Below are 17816 nucleotides of genomic sequence, written 5' to 3'. Positions count from 1 at the left end.
TTAAGGATTTGAGAAAATAAGAGTCACTGCACACAAAGAAATAAGTGCATAGAGCACACAAAAACCATGAAAATTTTCACCAAGAAATATTAGTTTTCATCACGTTGAAAAGGAAAGTGCCAATAATGAGCTTGGCATGGACATGTAATGCTTTATGCTTTTTAAACCCTTCCTTGTAAGTTTTCTTATATATGGTTTTCCACATTTGCAATGATGCAGTAGACTTGAGGAACATTTTCTTGTAGTCCCAAATTCACCTCTATTTCAAAGTGTACTTGTCCTTTTTCTTTATTTGTGGCTACCCTTGACTCACCATGTCAAAGTGTGTGCGATTGATGCGTGCTAGGCTGAGTGGGAGAAGGTGGGCCTCAGTGGTGAAGACGAAATGGTCCAGGTCTAGAGGCAGGTCCTCTGGCGACGCGAACAACAGGTACAGGTATTTGAGCGTCTCTGCTAGCACAAACGAGTCCATCCTGTGCATAAGCAGCCATAGAAGAATGTCAGACGGGAAATAATCAGGAACCTAAAATGGAGAGTGGACTAAAGCACATTCACCTAGAGTAATGTTGCTATAAACCATAAATTTTCAAACTTTCTCGCCTTGGAGAAACCCATCAACCTTCCCAGAGGGAACTGTGGAACACCCTCTTTCCTCCTTCCATCGACATGCGTATCCACAAGCTCACTATGACTGCCACAATTAATTATTGTAATCATTACATATGGTATATTACATAAAAATGAAAACAAACAGATCGCAAATTACTCGATCATAATGAGGTAATTCTGTTACACTTGCAAATGGAAGCTGTAGGCTGATTCTAGGTAATATCAGTCAGGCATGTCCAGACAACATTGGTAATTTTCATGAAAAATATATACGAGGTGCCTCACAATACTTGAACCAAACTTTATTGTGGTAAATATTAGATGAATGAGATGAATGAAATGGCGTTCATAGTGGTCTTGAGTTATTGAGGCGATTTTTTGAAATGCAATTAGTTGGCTAATTAGTTCTGGTAAATCATGCAAAATGAAAAAAAAAAGAAATGTTTTAGGGCATAAGTCATATGTTCAAAGTTCTAGAGCATGCTCAGAAACACCAAACAAAATTGCTTTCATGTGGTTATCTTTTATGTAGTTCTTTCTGGGCTATGAAAAAGCCAACAAAATATGGGAGAGAAAGAAATGAACAAAAGGGGGAAAAAGTCATTGCAGATTCCATGTACTGTGGGAATCGATGTAAGTAAAGCTTTCCGTGCTGAATGCTTTGATTGACTATAATTAGCGGTGATATTGCCGACTAAAGCTTAATTTTTTCAACGTTTAGGCTAACACAAGAGTGGTAAGTTGATGTTAAACTTTACCTTGCGTGCACCACTGCTGCTCGTCTGCGTAGTACACAGAACACACAGGGAGAGGTATTTGCTTGAGGCGTTGTTGTACGCCATATTTTATAACCTCTGAGAGGGTTGAGCATTGTCATTTCCTCCCATGGCACATCACATTGGGGTAGAAGTATTAAACTTGAATTGGATTATGGGATTATGGATTATGAATGACTACATGTCTGCTACAGTTTCTCCATTGCCCTCACTCTCCCCATAGGCACTATCTCCTCTTTTCTATGTACTCTAACCAACTCTATACAGTGATGTGAAAGCTACAAATCAAGTAAACACACAAGAAGAACGGCTCTTCCGTTGTCCACCTCTGATTGCCTTCCATGAGACACGCCCACTGAATAGAAGCTTCATGGAAGGGCAAACACTCTAATTTTCTCAGAACACAGAGCTGGTTCTCGCCATGTTGCTGCTTTCATTCACAGGCCGACCGACCAATCAACAGCTTTTACCCTGATGACGTCACATGCACAACCCTGCTGCAATCACAACATGCACCGAAGAGACTGAAAAGCCCATAGAGGAGTACAAGATTGTTTCTTGAACTGGTGGCTCCCCCATGGCGAGCCGTCGTGCTATGTTCAGAAAAGATTATTATCCCAGTACAAGAGAACCTCGTTGACACAATCCAGTTTCATACGATTTCCCGGTGCCAACATTCGTGATCGAGAACGAAAAAAATCACCCAATACAGTTACGCTTCTTTATTACTGGTTACTACATTCCCAGAAAAAACAATCTTTCAGCACCAACATTCAGTATATTGCTAAACTGCGATCGTAGATACGTTTTCAGCTTCTAGATCCCCTGTAAACAACAAAAGGTGCGAGGCACACATGCGATTGAGAGTGGCAGGCACCTGCAACGGCAGCTTTTCTGCAGTACTCGCCTGCCTGTGTCACATAGAAATGCGGCCACACACTCCGTTTCCTATTTCGGTACCAGCAAAATCCTCATGTCATCACACGTTACAATTCACAGCTATTGCCACCAACCCATTGTGATAAGCATGTTCATCTCTGTTTTACAGTGTGTGTGGCATAGGAAGCGTACTGCATGCTTTTAATAGGCAATAACCCAAATGCGCACCGCCATTTTCTGCTGCAGGCAGCATGACGTAAGCGTCATGTTTTGCTCTGGCGGCATTGTGGCATCGTATTTCTGCATTGTCTACCAGCTTGATTTCGTTTGGATTTCTTATCACTGTTTTAAAACGACAATGTGCATATTGGATCGCTCGGGCTGACAAGTCTGTGTCTCGTGCTTCAACAATTTGATTCTCGCCAAGTGGGCACGCGGAAACTTCCCGCCAAAATGCTCTGCCCCAAGAAGCTGCTGACCCAGGCTGCATTCTAGGAAAACGAACATAAGCTTGCTGAAGCCATAAAAACGACAACATGCATTTTGGGTTGCTCAGGTGCCACCAGATCGGAGCGCACCGGCATCTCACGCTGCAACAATCTGGGCAGCGCTTCGCATATATATTATGTAGTGCCAACTACAGTTCAGTTGCCAAATCTTTTAGTGACATTGGATTGTACGTTTTCCCAGTTAGTATGTTCTTTCTTGCGTTTTTCTCCTAAAATGTATGAACGAGGTTCTACTGTGTTGTGTACATGATGCACGTGTCTACTTCAAATCAGCTGAAAATGTCACAAGTGGTTTGGGGCCCTCAAATGCTTATAAGCTGCATACGGGACAAGTGTGATTGAAGCATGGCACAGAAAGGTGATCAACTGACATCATGCTCCTGCCATTATCACACACCTGTCCTCATGTGTTCCAGTGCGAACATCCTTGACAGCCGCAAATCCACAAAGCACTCTTGCATGCTTCTGCAATGACTCCACCACTCTACGGCCAGCTTCAAGGTAGTAGGGGTCCCCTGTTGCCTGCACATTAAAGGCGAAAAAAGGAAAAAAATCAACAATGTGGAGCTATTAATACAGTCGAACCCACATAAAACGATACTGGTTTTAACAATATATCGGTTATAACATTGAGAAGCTGCTGCACTGTCAACTTCCCTATGTTTTCTATGGTGAAGTAACCCACTTACTACAATGCCCCCATGATCCATTATCGGTTATAACGATGAAGTCTGGCTACTGGGTGTCCGTGCCGAAAAGTAACGGAATGCGAAATCCTTGAAAAGAGAAAAAAGGAAAAGAAAAATTCAAGCTGCTGCACGCCACCGTGCGCCGTTTTCTAGTTTTCTCTGCAATCGCCAGCCTCGCGTGCCCATCGTCCTTCCACCCCTCCGAATACGAATGGGCTGTGCCCCTAAATCTATGCCATGCCACCCTCTGAAACACGAATAGACTGTGCCAACTTCACTGACAGCGCTGGGCGCTGCTCCGAGATTGCTTGCTGGCCCCTCATTCTGCGCAATTCTGCCAATGGATTAAGCCACTTGTGCTTGTCTTTGTTGGTTGCGTCGAAGTCGTTCCTGGCCACATGGTTCCTTAGCCTGGTTTGACTCGTCGCTGAAATGTAAGATGGCTGATCTGCTTGCTGATCACAGGCAATTCACCATGTTGCCAGTGAAAAGAAAGTGCACTGCAATAGATTTGGAAACGAAGTGCTTCTAACCATTGAGGCGATCGTGGCAAACTTGCTTAGATCGGATAGCAATGGTGACAGTGACGGTGACAACAACAACGATGACGCAGTAGGGCAGGCTGCCTCAACGTTGTCCTCGCAGGAGGCCCTGTGGATGATTCAGTCCCCCCGGGGCTTCGTTTTCGCGACGGACCTTCCGCTGCACTACGCGGAGCACGTGGATGCCTTGGAGAAGGATGTCGACAAGCTTCGCATAAAGCAAGCAAAGTTGACAGACATGTGGTTTTCTCATGCACGCCAGTGAGAAGTACGTGGCGAGATGTTTGCAGCGATCTCGCCCCGGCGTTTCTTCTGGATTTCTCAAGCTGAGAAGCTGTGCGGAAACCTTCTCGCATCTTTTAAATGCTGTGTCTAAAGGCACGTTGGATGTACGTGAATCCCAGAAGCTAAAGGTACGTTAGATATCCAGAATGAAGACTTTCTCATGCCTGTGGCACTCATGCTGAGTCAGTCATGCCAGATTATACCTCTCTCGCACCTTGCTGTGCTCTACCTTCCACATGACATGACTGATTTTCCTGGGGGAGTAGTAGGGGCCATAGTAGTGACTGGGCCTGTTCTCCTGGAGCAGTATCTTTGCTCGTGCCAGGCTTTTCGTATGCTGCTCTCCGTAGCCTTTCAAAAGCATGTTTTAACCCTTTGAGGGTCAATGACGTAAATATACGGCGCCGCAAACGAGTCCAAAAATGTTCGATGCTGTATATTTACGGCGCCGTCTGTACGTTTAAAAAGTGCGCCAATTTCCTAACTTTTTCTTTTCTATCATGTGCTATCACTATGTGGGAATACAGGGAATTTTTTTCGCGCGCCTCCACCTCTCGGTTTTCGTTTTTTCGTTGCATGGTTTGTTTGAGAGCTAGTTTGCTACCACGCGTCTATATACTACCGCTCGCGCATTGGCGCGCGCGCGGTCGGGCGGCGGTTTCGGCTTCTTGCACTTGCAAAACTGATTGCTATCTCATTACTAATCGCTCAAAGGGTGACCGCTTGTTTCTCGCTCGTTTAGTGCTCACAGGGGTGTGCATAGAAAGGATGCCGCCGTGCATGAGTTTCTGTTGCTTCTTTTTTTTTTTTTGGACACTCACGAAAGCTAATTGCCTCTGGTTGGCAATAAGATGAAGATTAGCGGAAGTTTGTCACACGTTTTGCTTTTTTGACGGGCACACAACCACACAGTTTTCGTGAGTGTGCACATCTACGCAGTTCGATTATGCTATATACGTAAATATTAGTGTAAGAGCAGGAACAGGTGAGAGTTGCGAAATATTCTTGTGTGCGCATTTTGAAAGCCTTGAACTATGTGTATAATAATGCATCAAATATCTAATTCTTATAAGTTTATTTCCTTTTTTATAGTTGTTATTCATGAATGAAGAGTACATATATACCAACGCAAAGTATTTTTTCTCACTTTACGGTCACCCTAGAAATATTGTGGTAAGTTTATCTCAAAATAAGTCACTAAGAAGAATTGGAATCTGCAATAAAAAATAATCGAGCCTGGGAAGCTGCATATGGTGAAAAAAATCAACCCTCAAAGGGTTAATGCTCCCCTTTGATTTAAAACGTTCCTGTGCAAAAACATGTGCAAAAATCGGTAGGCGAGAGCCACGGAGCTCACGAAACGGAAGCTCAGACATATCTTTAGCTTCTCGGATTCGGGTATGTCTGACGTACCTTTAGACACTAATTTTTTTAAAAGGCCTCTTTTGAGGTCACCAAAGTGAAGCCTCGGAAGAGCTCGCATGTGACTTGCTGCCAGTGATTCTGCTTTGCAGTTATAGCTGTGCCATTCTTGGATGCTGACAGCTGCAGCTTGTTACACGCGATTGGAGTCCACAGGAAGCAGAGTTAAACAGTTAAACGAATCAACACAATCAGCAGCCGAATGGAGAAGGTGGTGGGGAGGGGCACCGGCCTCCCCGCCATTACAGTTTTCTCACAATAGTTTTGACATCCACTATTTTGATTTTTTTCATGCAACCCAGTTATAACAATTATAACTGGTATGTCGTTGTACGGACGTACCAGCTGACGACGACTCATCTAAACTCTGCAATAGATGAGGAATAAACTTTGCCCATCACTCTACCTTGCCATATTCTTTTTAGTCAAATAAGTGTATGTATGTTTCAAATGCATGCTTGAAATGGAGTGTCATTACTGAGAGTTGTGTAGAGATCGAATTATAGGCAAATGGCTATTTGTTCCTACGTGACAGGGCCTTACTATATTTTGGTGTATGAGCATGAACTATGGGTTAAAGAATGGTTTAGCACTTACTTTGTAGTGCCTATAAATTTCAGTCTCTTGTGCCTATGTATGCCTATTCTTGCACATACAAATGCTTTCTTTAGGGAGCTCTTTTTGTTTCAAAGCACATCCAGTTGCTTCTTTCCACAAGACCTGGCAGCATTGGCTGATTCTGTTGCTAATTGCAACAAACCAAGCAATGTGGCCTCACAAAGAAAAGCCAGTGTTTTTAACGTTAGCTGAGCTTTTGAGGGCCTCTTACCATCTGCCAGCCAGACACTCATTAGTAATGTCAGAGAAGATGTCCCAAAAAGTCCCCTAATTTCAGTCTCTTGTGCCTATGTATGCCTATTCTTGCACATAAAAATGCTTTCTTTAGGAAGCTCTTTTTGTTTCAAAGCACATCCAGTTGCTTCTTTCCACAAGACCTGGCAGCATTGGCAGATTCTGTTGCTAATTGCAACAAACCAAGCAATGTGGCCTCACAAATAAATGCCAGTGTTTTTAACGTTAGCTGAGCTTTTGAGGGCCTCTTACCATCTGCCAGACACTCATTAGTAATGTCAGAGAAGATGTCCCAAAAAGTCCCCTTCTTCAGCAGTGGATGCGCAACTTCATGTGACATTGCAGGTGGGGATTTGAGAGAGAAAGGTAGACTGTAGCTTGGAAGACTTGACTGTAGATTGCAGTGCATGTGCGTGAGGTGGAGGCACGCAAAGTTTGCAGAAAATACTGTTGTCTGTAGATACACGGTCCTCTTTTTCGTCGTCTCCTCTCCTTTTCTCATTGCACAGACATACCAGCTGATGACTCATCTAAACTGTGCAATAGATGAGGAATAAACTCTGCCCCTCACTCCACCCTCCCATATTCTTTTTTAATCAAATTGGTAGGCCGAACTACAGGAGAAAAAAAGAAATGTTGCAGTTTGGCCTGGAAGGCAAAGCACCGATTGCGGTAGCAATAGCAAATTCGTAGATAGCTATACAAAGTAAGCATATAAGTTTTATTGGCCATATAAACTTGTAAACATTCGTTTACTAATTAAATTAGCGGAGACACATACTCCTGTACTAAAACCTGTGAAAACTAGGGAAACATCTTGTGAAGAGTGAAGTAACTGCAATATACAAAAATTGCTTGACTCTTCAACTGCCATGAGAAATTTTGAAAAATTGATGAAGAGTGCAGAATTATTTTAAACCTACATTTCTTTCTACCATTTTTGTTTAATTATGATACCAGTAATGCTATAGCGCTGTTACTGCTCTTGTTCAAAATATTAACAAAAGACATTGCGTGTTACTAATGTGTCAGAATTACAAGATAGTGCAACCTGTATTTGCATATATACAAAAAAGAAAGAAACTGAGAGTTGCAGAAAGGTACTTTGACCGCATAGCATACAGGTGAGCCAATAAATGCCAACCTGGGAGACTCAGAAGGCAGAACCCAGTTCCAACCCCAATCCAAGTGCTGGCCATATGGTCTGATTTGCCATCTGGGCTAGTAATGCTTGATTGATGGTTGATCAGTTAAAATCTTCATCACTTTGATCATCCAGCAACTGAAAATTATCACTAGAGTGATCGTTACTGCCAAAAAAACTTGCACCGTGTTTTATGGCCACACGCACAGCCCACGACATCAACACCATTGTTAAAATGCATTTTTCATGAACAAAACTTCAGCCAGGCTGTTGTTGGCTGCCTATTAAATAAAAATAAAAAAAGAAAGGAAGAGAGAGAGAGAGAGAGAGAGAGAGAGAGAGAGAGAGAGAGAGAGAGAGAGAGAGAGAGAGAGAGAGAGAGACACTAAATGATTTTAAAAAGGCCCTTTTTACCATATTTATGCAGTGGCAAAGTGGTTTTTTTACTTTAATTATATTGAACAGTTCGAAAAATTTGTGGAAAGTTAATAATGAATTAACTTGTTACTGGCACCAGAGGATGCACATTGTCATGACGTGTTGACTCATCATTGGTGGTTATAGAGTTAAGGAAGAGTTCCTGGGAACAGTACATGAGTCGTGACACAGCAACTGCACCAAAACACAAGGTTAATGAATCCCAAGTGTGTGGCAGCAGCTTTCAAAAAAGACTGTGCAAAGGTGCAGTATTTCCGATACAAGAAACATTGTTTTTCTTTCTGCTCAAAATAATTTCGGTGGTGCTTACAGATGAACACTCAAGAATCACGGAGTGCATGAAGCCGTTTGTAAACACACATTCAACATTATTCAACACTTCTTTTCTTACTGCTGGAACATTTGTTGACTGTAATCCATTTGGCACGAACTTCAGCTTCTTTCATTAACTACTTAGCAGCTTTCCCAGCATATTCATTTTGTGTTTTTCATGCTTTCTCCCCTTGATGCGCCATTGTAAACAGGAAAGTATGGCTATTAGATACAGTTAAACCCCAATATAACGAAATGTTCAATGTAACGAATTATTTACCCTTTCATAACTTCATGTTCGTAGAACATCATGTATTTTTAACCTTAATAAAATGAAGTGCGCTTATTTGTGATTTCAATACCACAAATTTCACAACTGCTGTGAATGAAGACTAGCTGAGGCAACAAAAGGAAAATATTGTGGGTGCCAGTGGTCAAATAGTTTAATTACATGAGGTTTGTGACTGCACCTTTCAAATCACGCCCTGCGCATAGCAAGAAGCAGCCAGCGAAGCAGTTTGCCAAATACGGTAAATGACCAATTTTTTGAATGTCTGTATTTTCAGACATGCCCAATAATTCGGACGCCTTTGCAGTGCCGCCACAAACCCCATAGAGCCAGTGTATAAGGACGTCTGAAATTTTGGACACTGAAACCTTTCGAAGTTAGATTTTCTGGACCTTTTGCCATGAATACAGGTTCAAAATGGCTTTAATCGAAGCCAAAACTGACGCAATTTTGATTATCTTGCAGCGTGGAACCAGTGTTCTTGCAAACTGATTCGCTGGCTACCATAGCCACTGCAGCAATGCCTAGGCCTAGCTGCTTTGACGTTTGGTACCAAGCTTCCTGCTGTTCAGTGCCACGTTTTTCATTGAACGATTTTGTCGCTGTCAGCAATGGCACCAACTCTGCCTATGCCAACATCGCCATCATGGCCTCAGAGATCTGGTAGCACGCATTACCCAATCTCTGAGGCCATGATCTGGCAAGTGCAATGTCACTTTGTGACACTGCACTCTTGTGCCAAAGCATTTTTTCCCCCAGTATGTGCTAAAAAGCTTAACACATAGCTGGGAAAGTGTGTGCAAAATGACTGTGTGCTCTCATTTCGCATTAGCTCAATGTAGAAGACAGGCCTCTCGCAGGCCCCGACCTACTCGCATCATCTACCAGCTGAGCACCAGAAACAATAGCGACTTGCGGAGACGCTTTCTCCATGGCACCACTGCACAGTTCATACACCTCTCATATTCTTCCACCATAGCTTAGCCAATGTGCGTGCTGACGGCGTACTTGCACAAGCGAACATAAAGATGACGTTTGTTTGACCCTCGGAAATTATGTGATTGCTATAGAGATAAGTGTGAAAGGAAATGTGCTACTTGCCACTCAATGCGAGAAAGCTGCGTGTAGCTACCTAGTACACTGTAGCACAGTAAAGGAATGAGACAGCGCAAACTCCACCGTAAGTTTAGGGATAGCCTCAGAGTTTGGCTTGTTGTAAGCACCAAAATTGGAAGTTATGGTGTCCACATGAACGTCCCAAATCAAACTTAAACTGCGTGCCATGGTGACATTCAGTAGGTGGAGTGTTGTGGCCACTGAACAAGGAGCGGGAGCATTGCGAAGGGAATTATTGGTGATGTTTGGTTGCCAATAACTCTGCTTTTGCTGAAGGCATTGAAGTATTTTCTCGCGGCACAGTATTTCTGAAATAGCCTGTTTTAACTTCAAATGCACTTCTTGACTTCGATAAAAAGTGGTCTAAGGCCCCTTTAAGAAATTTTTTTTTTTAAAGTCATGGAAGGTTGCAGCACTTCCGAAGTGACACTAGGCTGCGCTTTGTTCCAAAAAGGCGAGTTTTATCAAAAGTTTGGTACATGTACGACGATGACCCTCAGAGGGTTAATTTATAGCAAGAAATGCGCTTTCTCACCTTGAAGAGGAAATAGGTGCTTTCAACAAATTCTGGTCTCAGTGGATGTTGACCCCAATGCACTTGGAAGTCAGTTGTGAATGCCTGAAAGTATCCAAAGGGGAAGAAGAAAAAAGAAAGAAAGAAAAATAAAAGTGAAGCCTGCGATGCTATGTTCAGATATATAACTGATAGCACAAGACAAAAGCTGCTAAGCCTAAGTTTCATGCTTCATTTGCATACAGTAGCAGAGGAATCTTGCTGTTTTTGTATACAGTGCAGAGTGCTTATAATGCAAGTTGCTGGAGTTGCGAATATTTGCATTACAAGCGGTACCATACTATAACCAAAACAGCATTTTTCAAAGCCTGCCCACAATGAAGATGTGTAGACCAGGCAGCTGCACATATCTTACAAATGAAGCATGCAACTGGGACATTTGTATCTTTTTAAATGTTAAAAATTAAATGCCAGGGGTCTGGCCTTGACAGATGGTCTTCACAAAAAGCACACACAGTAATAGAAAAAAAAAAAAAGCAAGAGCGGAAAGTATTTACTTTCCACATGTAGAATAAAAAGCCGAAAAGTGACAATGCGCACTCATTCAGTGCGGAGTCTGGCGTGGAATGCACACTGCTGACAAGGGGCCGAAGCAGGTGGTTTTCCGTCGTCTAGGCAACACCCACGAGTCCGCAGAGCCCCTCACATCATGTGATTTATGCAATGCACTTCTGGGATGGCAGGTGTGCTCTTCTTTTCCTACTCCCTGTTTATTCGCTGTGCGTGTCCTCCTCCTCCACATGTCTCTGTTGCTCTCCCCTATGCCACTCCATGCATGCAGCTTCACTTGTCTGCAGGATTATTTGGTACCCACATTATAACTGGTACAGTGAAACCTCGTTAAACTGTAGTTGGCTGGAGCTCGGAAAAAGTACATAGTAAATGGTAGTACTGCTTAACCGAAATGGCATGAGATTGCCCACTTACTGTAAAAAACGGAACTCGGAGAGAGTACGATGAAAGGGGAAAAAACATGTAGTATTTATTTAATTCGCGCGACAAACATGTTATTTTAATTTGATGCCGCGGCGGCCTAGCAGCGACCTCAAACTTGCTGAAGCTGTGAGCCAGCCTTTCAGCCAGCCCTGTCTTCTCGGCAAAAACTCGCATGGCAGATTCTTCGTTGGCGTTGCATATTCTCCGTGCACAGGCGCAGTAGCATTGCGGAAGTCGCGGGGCACCTTTTCATTGCAGGGTGCTGTTCTTGTCGCGACGATTGCATTCATGAGGCTGATGTAACATGCAGCTTCTGTCACTGTCCGGCCTGAATCGCCCCTGCTGCCGCTTTCCGTGTGGTTCTTATCACTGTCGCTAGGCGACACTTCGGCAACAACAGAGGCAACGATGGTGAAAAGTAGAACCTCGTAGCTGACATCTCTTCGTGGTCGCAGTAGCGCTACCGAGCAACTTCACATTCCAAATGCCACACACCGTAGTCAACAGTAGACGCATGTCGCGTGCCAGCACAGACTTTTCGTGTCACGTTTGATAGCATGAATGACGTCTAGTTTTTCTTCTATGCTGAGCACCTGGCCTCTTTTTTATCCGAGTTTCGGCATGACGCGAGTTCTCGCTTGCCCGACGCCACAGCGCTCTCTGGCACGGCGCCGAAATGGTCTTGATGTTGATGTGGCTTCATGCGCAAATGCACAGGGCGCTTGGAGGCCATTGTGCTGATCTCTGAGGCTTGTTGTTCTGCCGGGCCGCCTGATGGAGACGATGCACCGCCGTGTTTGTGCGACGAAAAGTGGAAACACTATGTGTTAATCGATACGTATGAAATAAGCTGGTACGGTTTATGCAGATACAAAACACATTATGTTCAATGACCGCTGAGTCGGGGATTTGACTTTACTACTTTTAAAACGAAACTACTGTTTAAGCGGCTACGGTTTAACGAGGTTTTACTGTATTCCATCTTGTGTGGCTGCACAGTCAGCAGCACATATACAGTAGGTTTGTTTTATAGGAGGGTAAGCGGGAAAAAGAAAAGACAGCATTATATCTTGTCCTGCACTATGCATAAGCAGTTACACTATAAGCTGTCTGAACTGTAGATAAAAATAATGTACGCACTTATATGTAACAAAACAAATGGGTGTAAACACTGAAATCATTTTGAGCTATTGCTGAAACATGCCAATAGCAAACCTAGGTATTCTTTTGTAGTTGGTCACTTGTTGGCAAGAACATCTTGAAGTGCAATTACTCCAAATATTTCTATGTCAACCCACTCTGCTGCTGATGCCTCATGCTCAGCTCACCCATGCCCCTACCTCTTTATAGTTGCATATATGCATCCTCTTTTCATTGGTGCTTCAAACTAAATAAATTGACCAAAATGCCAATTTCCTACACAACATGTTAAAATGTAACATATTTATCTTCTTACTTTGAGTGATTGACAACAATTCACAAATTATATTGGATGCTTTTCATAAACGCAGAGCTAGCTTTCCTGTGAGGCAGTTTGCCAAGCTAAGGGCGTCATACTCATTTTTGCAATTGAAGCTTACAAGCACAGTTTGCTTGTCTTATGAGATGTAAAATGTAGACATTGTTCTTATGGTGAATCGATGCACAAGAGACAAGCCATCAGCACATGCACTTAGCACTTCGTCTTCATTTGAATCATGACCAGTGCCACCATTAGTTGGACAAATGTGCAACATAGAAAAGTGCACTTGCGAATTAGGAAAAGCAGGGGTGGAAGCGGCCAAGGAAGTTTTGGAGCAGCTCTTGGAGTAGCAAAATTTGGCACTTTGGAACAGGTTTGGAGCATGAATTTTCCATATTGGAGCAGCTCAGTAAAGGTCAATATGAGTGAAATACAGGCATATGAAGAAAAGGTGTTCTTTATTTGACTTTGCAGAAAACAATTATATTACGGCAGATCCGTTCTGCGGAAGCCCGCAAGGCGAGCAAAATTCATGAGGGAAAAACTTCCATCCACCCCACCCGACTGTAGCATGAAGCTACAAAGGAAACCCGTGTAGGTTTATAAGGAACCACCATTACATTACATACCAAATGTGCCAACTAAATGTGGGCAAAAAAAAGAACCAAAGTATTTCCGTGAACAGTGCCAGCTCTATGTTGATAGGCTTGCGTTAATGATAGTAGAGTTTCAATTAAATTGACAACAAGCAACAAATATTTAATTTTAATGAACTCACATTTATTACCTTAGTTATTCAATAAGGTGTCAATGCAAAGGTTGTGGAATATGTCAAGAAATTAACGATAACAGAGTATATCTGGTGACTTAGGTCTTTTGTGTGGCTCTTTTTTCCAGAAAAAAGAAAGCCTGCGAAATTAACCAAAAAATTTATGTGACAACGCATTCCCGCACCAATAATATAAGCGGTCTCAGATGTAAACATCGTTATCAGTGAATCGTGTATATTATGAACGTGCAAACCTGTGCCGCGGTCTTGTAATGGTTTGGAAAGGCAACCGATAGAAAATCGTGCTACATTGCGTTTGATAGGGACTGTACATGCACGCCAAAAACTGCTGATGCGACGAAAAAAAAAAAGCAAGGCTGCTCCTTTCCAGTGCACCTAATTCGCATAAAGTTTGCATAAAGATTGACGCAGTCTTTGGTGCGCAGAAGCACTGTCATGGTCACAGTGAGGTTTTTCTCGCTTTTATTAAATTTCTTTTTTATTTCACGGACTTTCTTTCTCGTTCAAAAACATTCACACGAATCCTAGGTTGTTTTAAATGCTGTTATCGGTCATTTCTCAACGTCATCCACAACTTTTTCATCGACATCTCATCAATTAGATAAATTTATAAATTTAGTTAATTAAATTATTCATGCAGAATGAACGAAAAATATTCAGTGGCCACCTGAACAACACCCAACAAGGTAGTGAACGCCATTCACATATGCCCTCAGGTAATTTTTATTTCTTGCCGACCTTCAGTTAAGATAGCAGAATATCACACAATAAATGTGAAGTGATGTACTGGTAATTGCACATTTGCCAGTATTTCCTACGGCACTTGTTGAGAAAAAGCTCTAAGATATTTTTGAAAACAATAAAGAGATAAAAATGTTCACTGGCTTTCCAGTCTGCGACGTCAACCAACATATTGAATTAGCTCGATTATTCGGGCTTATTCGCAGTTACCCCACAGGCGCCATTAAAGCCAGTGTAAAACGGCAATCAATATTTCGTACACTGAACAATGGTTAATTAGAAATTTGACTCGGCCTGTGCAAGCCGCCTCGTGAACATTGTTGCCACAAACACAATTTTGGAGGTTTGCAGTTTCGCCAAACTTTTAATTACGACCATGATTTGGACGCTAAGGTTGACTAAATACAAAACTACACCCTTGGCTTACTTTCTGTGGTGGCAAAAGCCTGATTTTATGTGGTGTGGCCGGGCAGAAAACAGTGACCCCGAGTGCAAAATTGAGTGACGATTGCAGTTGCCATTGGATATTTGCGACCAAGAAGTTTCATGAAAGCAAGCAGGTCGTTTGTTGGTGCACCACACTATCATCTCGGCGACTGGACGTGGTGCATGTGCAAAATAGATTTAGAATGTCACACGCACGGCGTTCACCTATTAATCGATGTACCAATTGGGCACAAAATCGAGTGCTAAAATGTATAACGAAACTGATGAGCTACACGCTGAGCAGATTGTACAACCTTATTCATCCAGCGTGACTTTGCTTCCTGACTGCCCAATGAAATGAGTGCCTGTTCAAATCATCTTTAGTTGCTCCCCACATACGGAAACGCGTAACACTTTTATAAAACATTCGTAATGCATTGTAGAGCACAAAATGGTTTTCATTTTCTTGTGGCCTAGTTACAATTATGCCACAAAACACACCCACACTCCAAAGACGCCAACGCTGTAGTGGATTGCTTAGGCTTGGATTGCAGGGCTAAGCGCTAGCTAACGCATGCCTATGGCTGTGTGGTTGACAATGAACACGCACATCCTGCTAAATTTTACAACTTCATTCGAAATGAGTGTTTTAACACAATCTTGGTGAACTTCAAAGACATTTAATCCTATAATAAAATTCTACTCTATATTCATCATGTTTTAGTACACTGATAACATTTACAAGCTGTGATGTGTAATCTTGTCACATCACTGTGTCCACCTAGCAAATCTTCCTGCCAACCATACCATTTTCTCATTATGACTCACTCTATCCTCAGGGTGTTTATCAAGTTGACATTTCCAAATTCCCTGAGTTCTCCAGGTTTTCCCTGGGTGCTTTTTCAAAATTCCCTGAGTGACACAGAACTCTGCTTATGTCAAGACCTGCTGACACCATGTCGCCAGAAGCAGTCACCCTCTAGCAAGCATGTTAAATATAATGAATAGTCAGGAGTAATCATTTTATTCGAAAAAAAAAAAAAGAACAGAAGGGAGGTCTTAGATACACAGTGAATAACTACGAAAAGAATGGTACAACCAATTGCAAATCGAGTCGAACATTCATAAAAAGGAGATGCATAAAGGAGCAAATATTTTCGAATATAAGCTATTTCTATCAACTTAAAGCAAGCTCATTGGTCCGAAGCCTGAACTTTGTCACAAGTGAGATTCTCTCCCAACAGCTGGTAAATCAACCTTAACTGTCCTGACATACTCTTAACCTGCGCACGACGACTCAGTATTGCGTTTCACTGCTTTAAAGAGTTTAGTTTGGTTTGGATGAGGGACATCTACATCTCGGCATCAGCCAACACTTTCTTTTTTGAGCTCCAGCTCCTTCAAAGAAGCGGCGGCATGCTTCCTTTCTCGTTCATTCCTCAATGCATAGGTACTTTCTGTTCTCATCCTCCTTACGCCACGTGTTCGCCCCATGGACCTTCTGAAGCATCTTCTTGGTCAGTTATACAGTCAACATCCTATTTTTCGGACTTCCTAAGAGCTGCGAAAACGTCAGAAAAATCGTGCAGTTTGAAAAAAAAATGAATGCACGTCTTTTGCTGCGCCTAAGGACTCAAATCTCCATACGCACATCTGACAAAGCTCTGAAGGCCCACCAGTGCACTTATTAGGCATACTGGTGCTCGTACTCTGATAGGAGATGGCGGGCGCACGCGTGTGTAATTAAGGAATACATACTGTGTCCCGTGACAATTGCCCCTTCCCACGCATATGCTTCACCGCAATACTTTAGCATAAGCTTGACCTCATAACATTTTAGTATTGAGGCGAAGCTGACTTTTGTGAACCGGCCTTATGCAACTTGCCGTGCTTTCCGATCTTCGAAGCCAATCGCGAGGACTACAAAGGCGGAGCCTGTGCCATTGCTGACAGTGGCAAATTCTTTCAATGTAAAACACGGCATCGAATGGCAAGAGACTTAATAGCGAATGTGGAAGCAGCTAGGCCTAGTGTTGCTGCGGTGGTGGCCACTGCTGCCAGCGGATCTGTGTGCATGGGCGCCGGTTCAAGGTGGCAAGATAATCAAAATGGCGGTGGTGGTGGCTTTGGTTAATGCCGTTTTGGACCTGCAGTCACGGCAAAAAGTCCAGAAAATTGGACGGCGAAGGGTTCTCGTGTCTGAAATTTCAGACGTTCATATACATTGACTCTATGGGGTATGTGGTGGTGCTGCGAAGCCATCCGAATTATCGGGTGTCCGGAAAGTCGGTCGTTGACTGTACACTAGCAACTCCTCCGGCCGGCATCAAAAACGATTCATTACGATTCGTCTCTGTTACTCGAGCCAGCATTATCGCGACTTTCGTTTCCTTTCAATGAAATTGCAGCTAATTTTCCCTTATAGAAGCACAAAATCCCCGAGTTTTCCCCAAGTATTTATAGACTATTCAAAATCCCTGAGAATGCCCAGTTTTCCTGGTTGGTAGACACCCTGATCTTCCTACAGTGACATTATTTAGTTTAACAGAGCACATAAAATAATCCCCCGTCTCCGCCTTCAACCCTAAGAAGAGAGAGAAAGAAAATACTAAGCTCATGCTGGCAATGATAAGCTCTCACCTCTGGAAGAAAATTGTGAAGCTGCATAACTTGGTAAAGCATTTCATGTGTTTCAATGGCTGGCTTGATGTCACCCTTGAGCACCTGTCCAGAATCAGAGACATGTAAAGACAAGAGTCAGACACAAGAAGATGGTTGTGGTATTCAACTGTAATGAAACAAATTTTTAGAACAATGGCCTCAAATGCAACCACAGCAAAATGGAATAAACCATTTCTAGGACTGAGAAAACTAGACATACTATTACAGGTTGCACACACATGCTCAAGCACAGATGCCGTTTTATTAATTACTTTACTAGAAAAATATCACTATATCATGCTCAGTGTATGGCTTTTATGAACACGAAAGGATGAGTTCAGCGTTAGCCAACGTTACTAGAACC

At 42.7% G+C, this 17816-nt stretch overlaps 1 protein-coding gene across 1 annotated transcript in view; it reads right to left on the bottom strand.

The window, feature by feature from the left end:
- Nucleotides 1–17816, bottom strand: part of Edem2 (ER degradation enhancer, mannosidase alpha-like 2) — a 99159-nt gene that overhangs the window by 36528 nt on the left and 44815 nt on the right. The window contains exons 11-14 of the mRNA XM_050196388.3: nt 17432–17515; nt 10398–10481; nt 3171–3295; nt 314–473 (exon numbers count right to left, since the gene is read on the bottom strand). Coding sequence (XP_050052345.2) covers nt 314–473; nt 3171–3295; nt 10398–10481; nt 17432–17515 — 453 coding nt within the window. The remainder of the gene's footprint in view (nt 1–313; nt 474–3170; nt 3296–10397; nt 10482–17431; nt 17516–17816) is intronic.

Source organism: Dermacentor andersoni, chromosome 1 (genome assembly GCF_023375885.2).
Source record: "Dermacentor andersoni chromosome 1, qqDerAnde1_hic_scaffold, whole genome shotgun sequence".
In the NCBI taxonomy this organism is placed as follows: Eukaryota; Metazoa; Arthropoda; class Arachnida; order Ixodida; family Ixodidae; genus Dermacentor; species Dermacentor andersoni.
The sequence above is the reverse complement of the archived record's forward strand: the minus strand, read 5'-3'. Positions and strand labels throughout refer to the sequence as shown.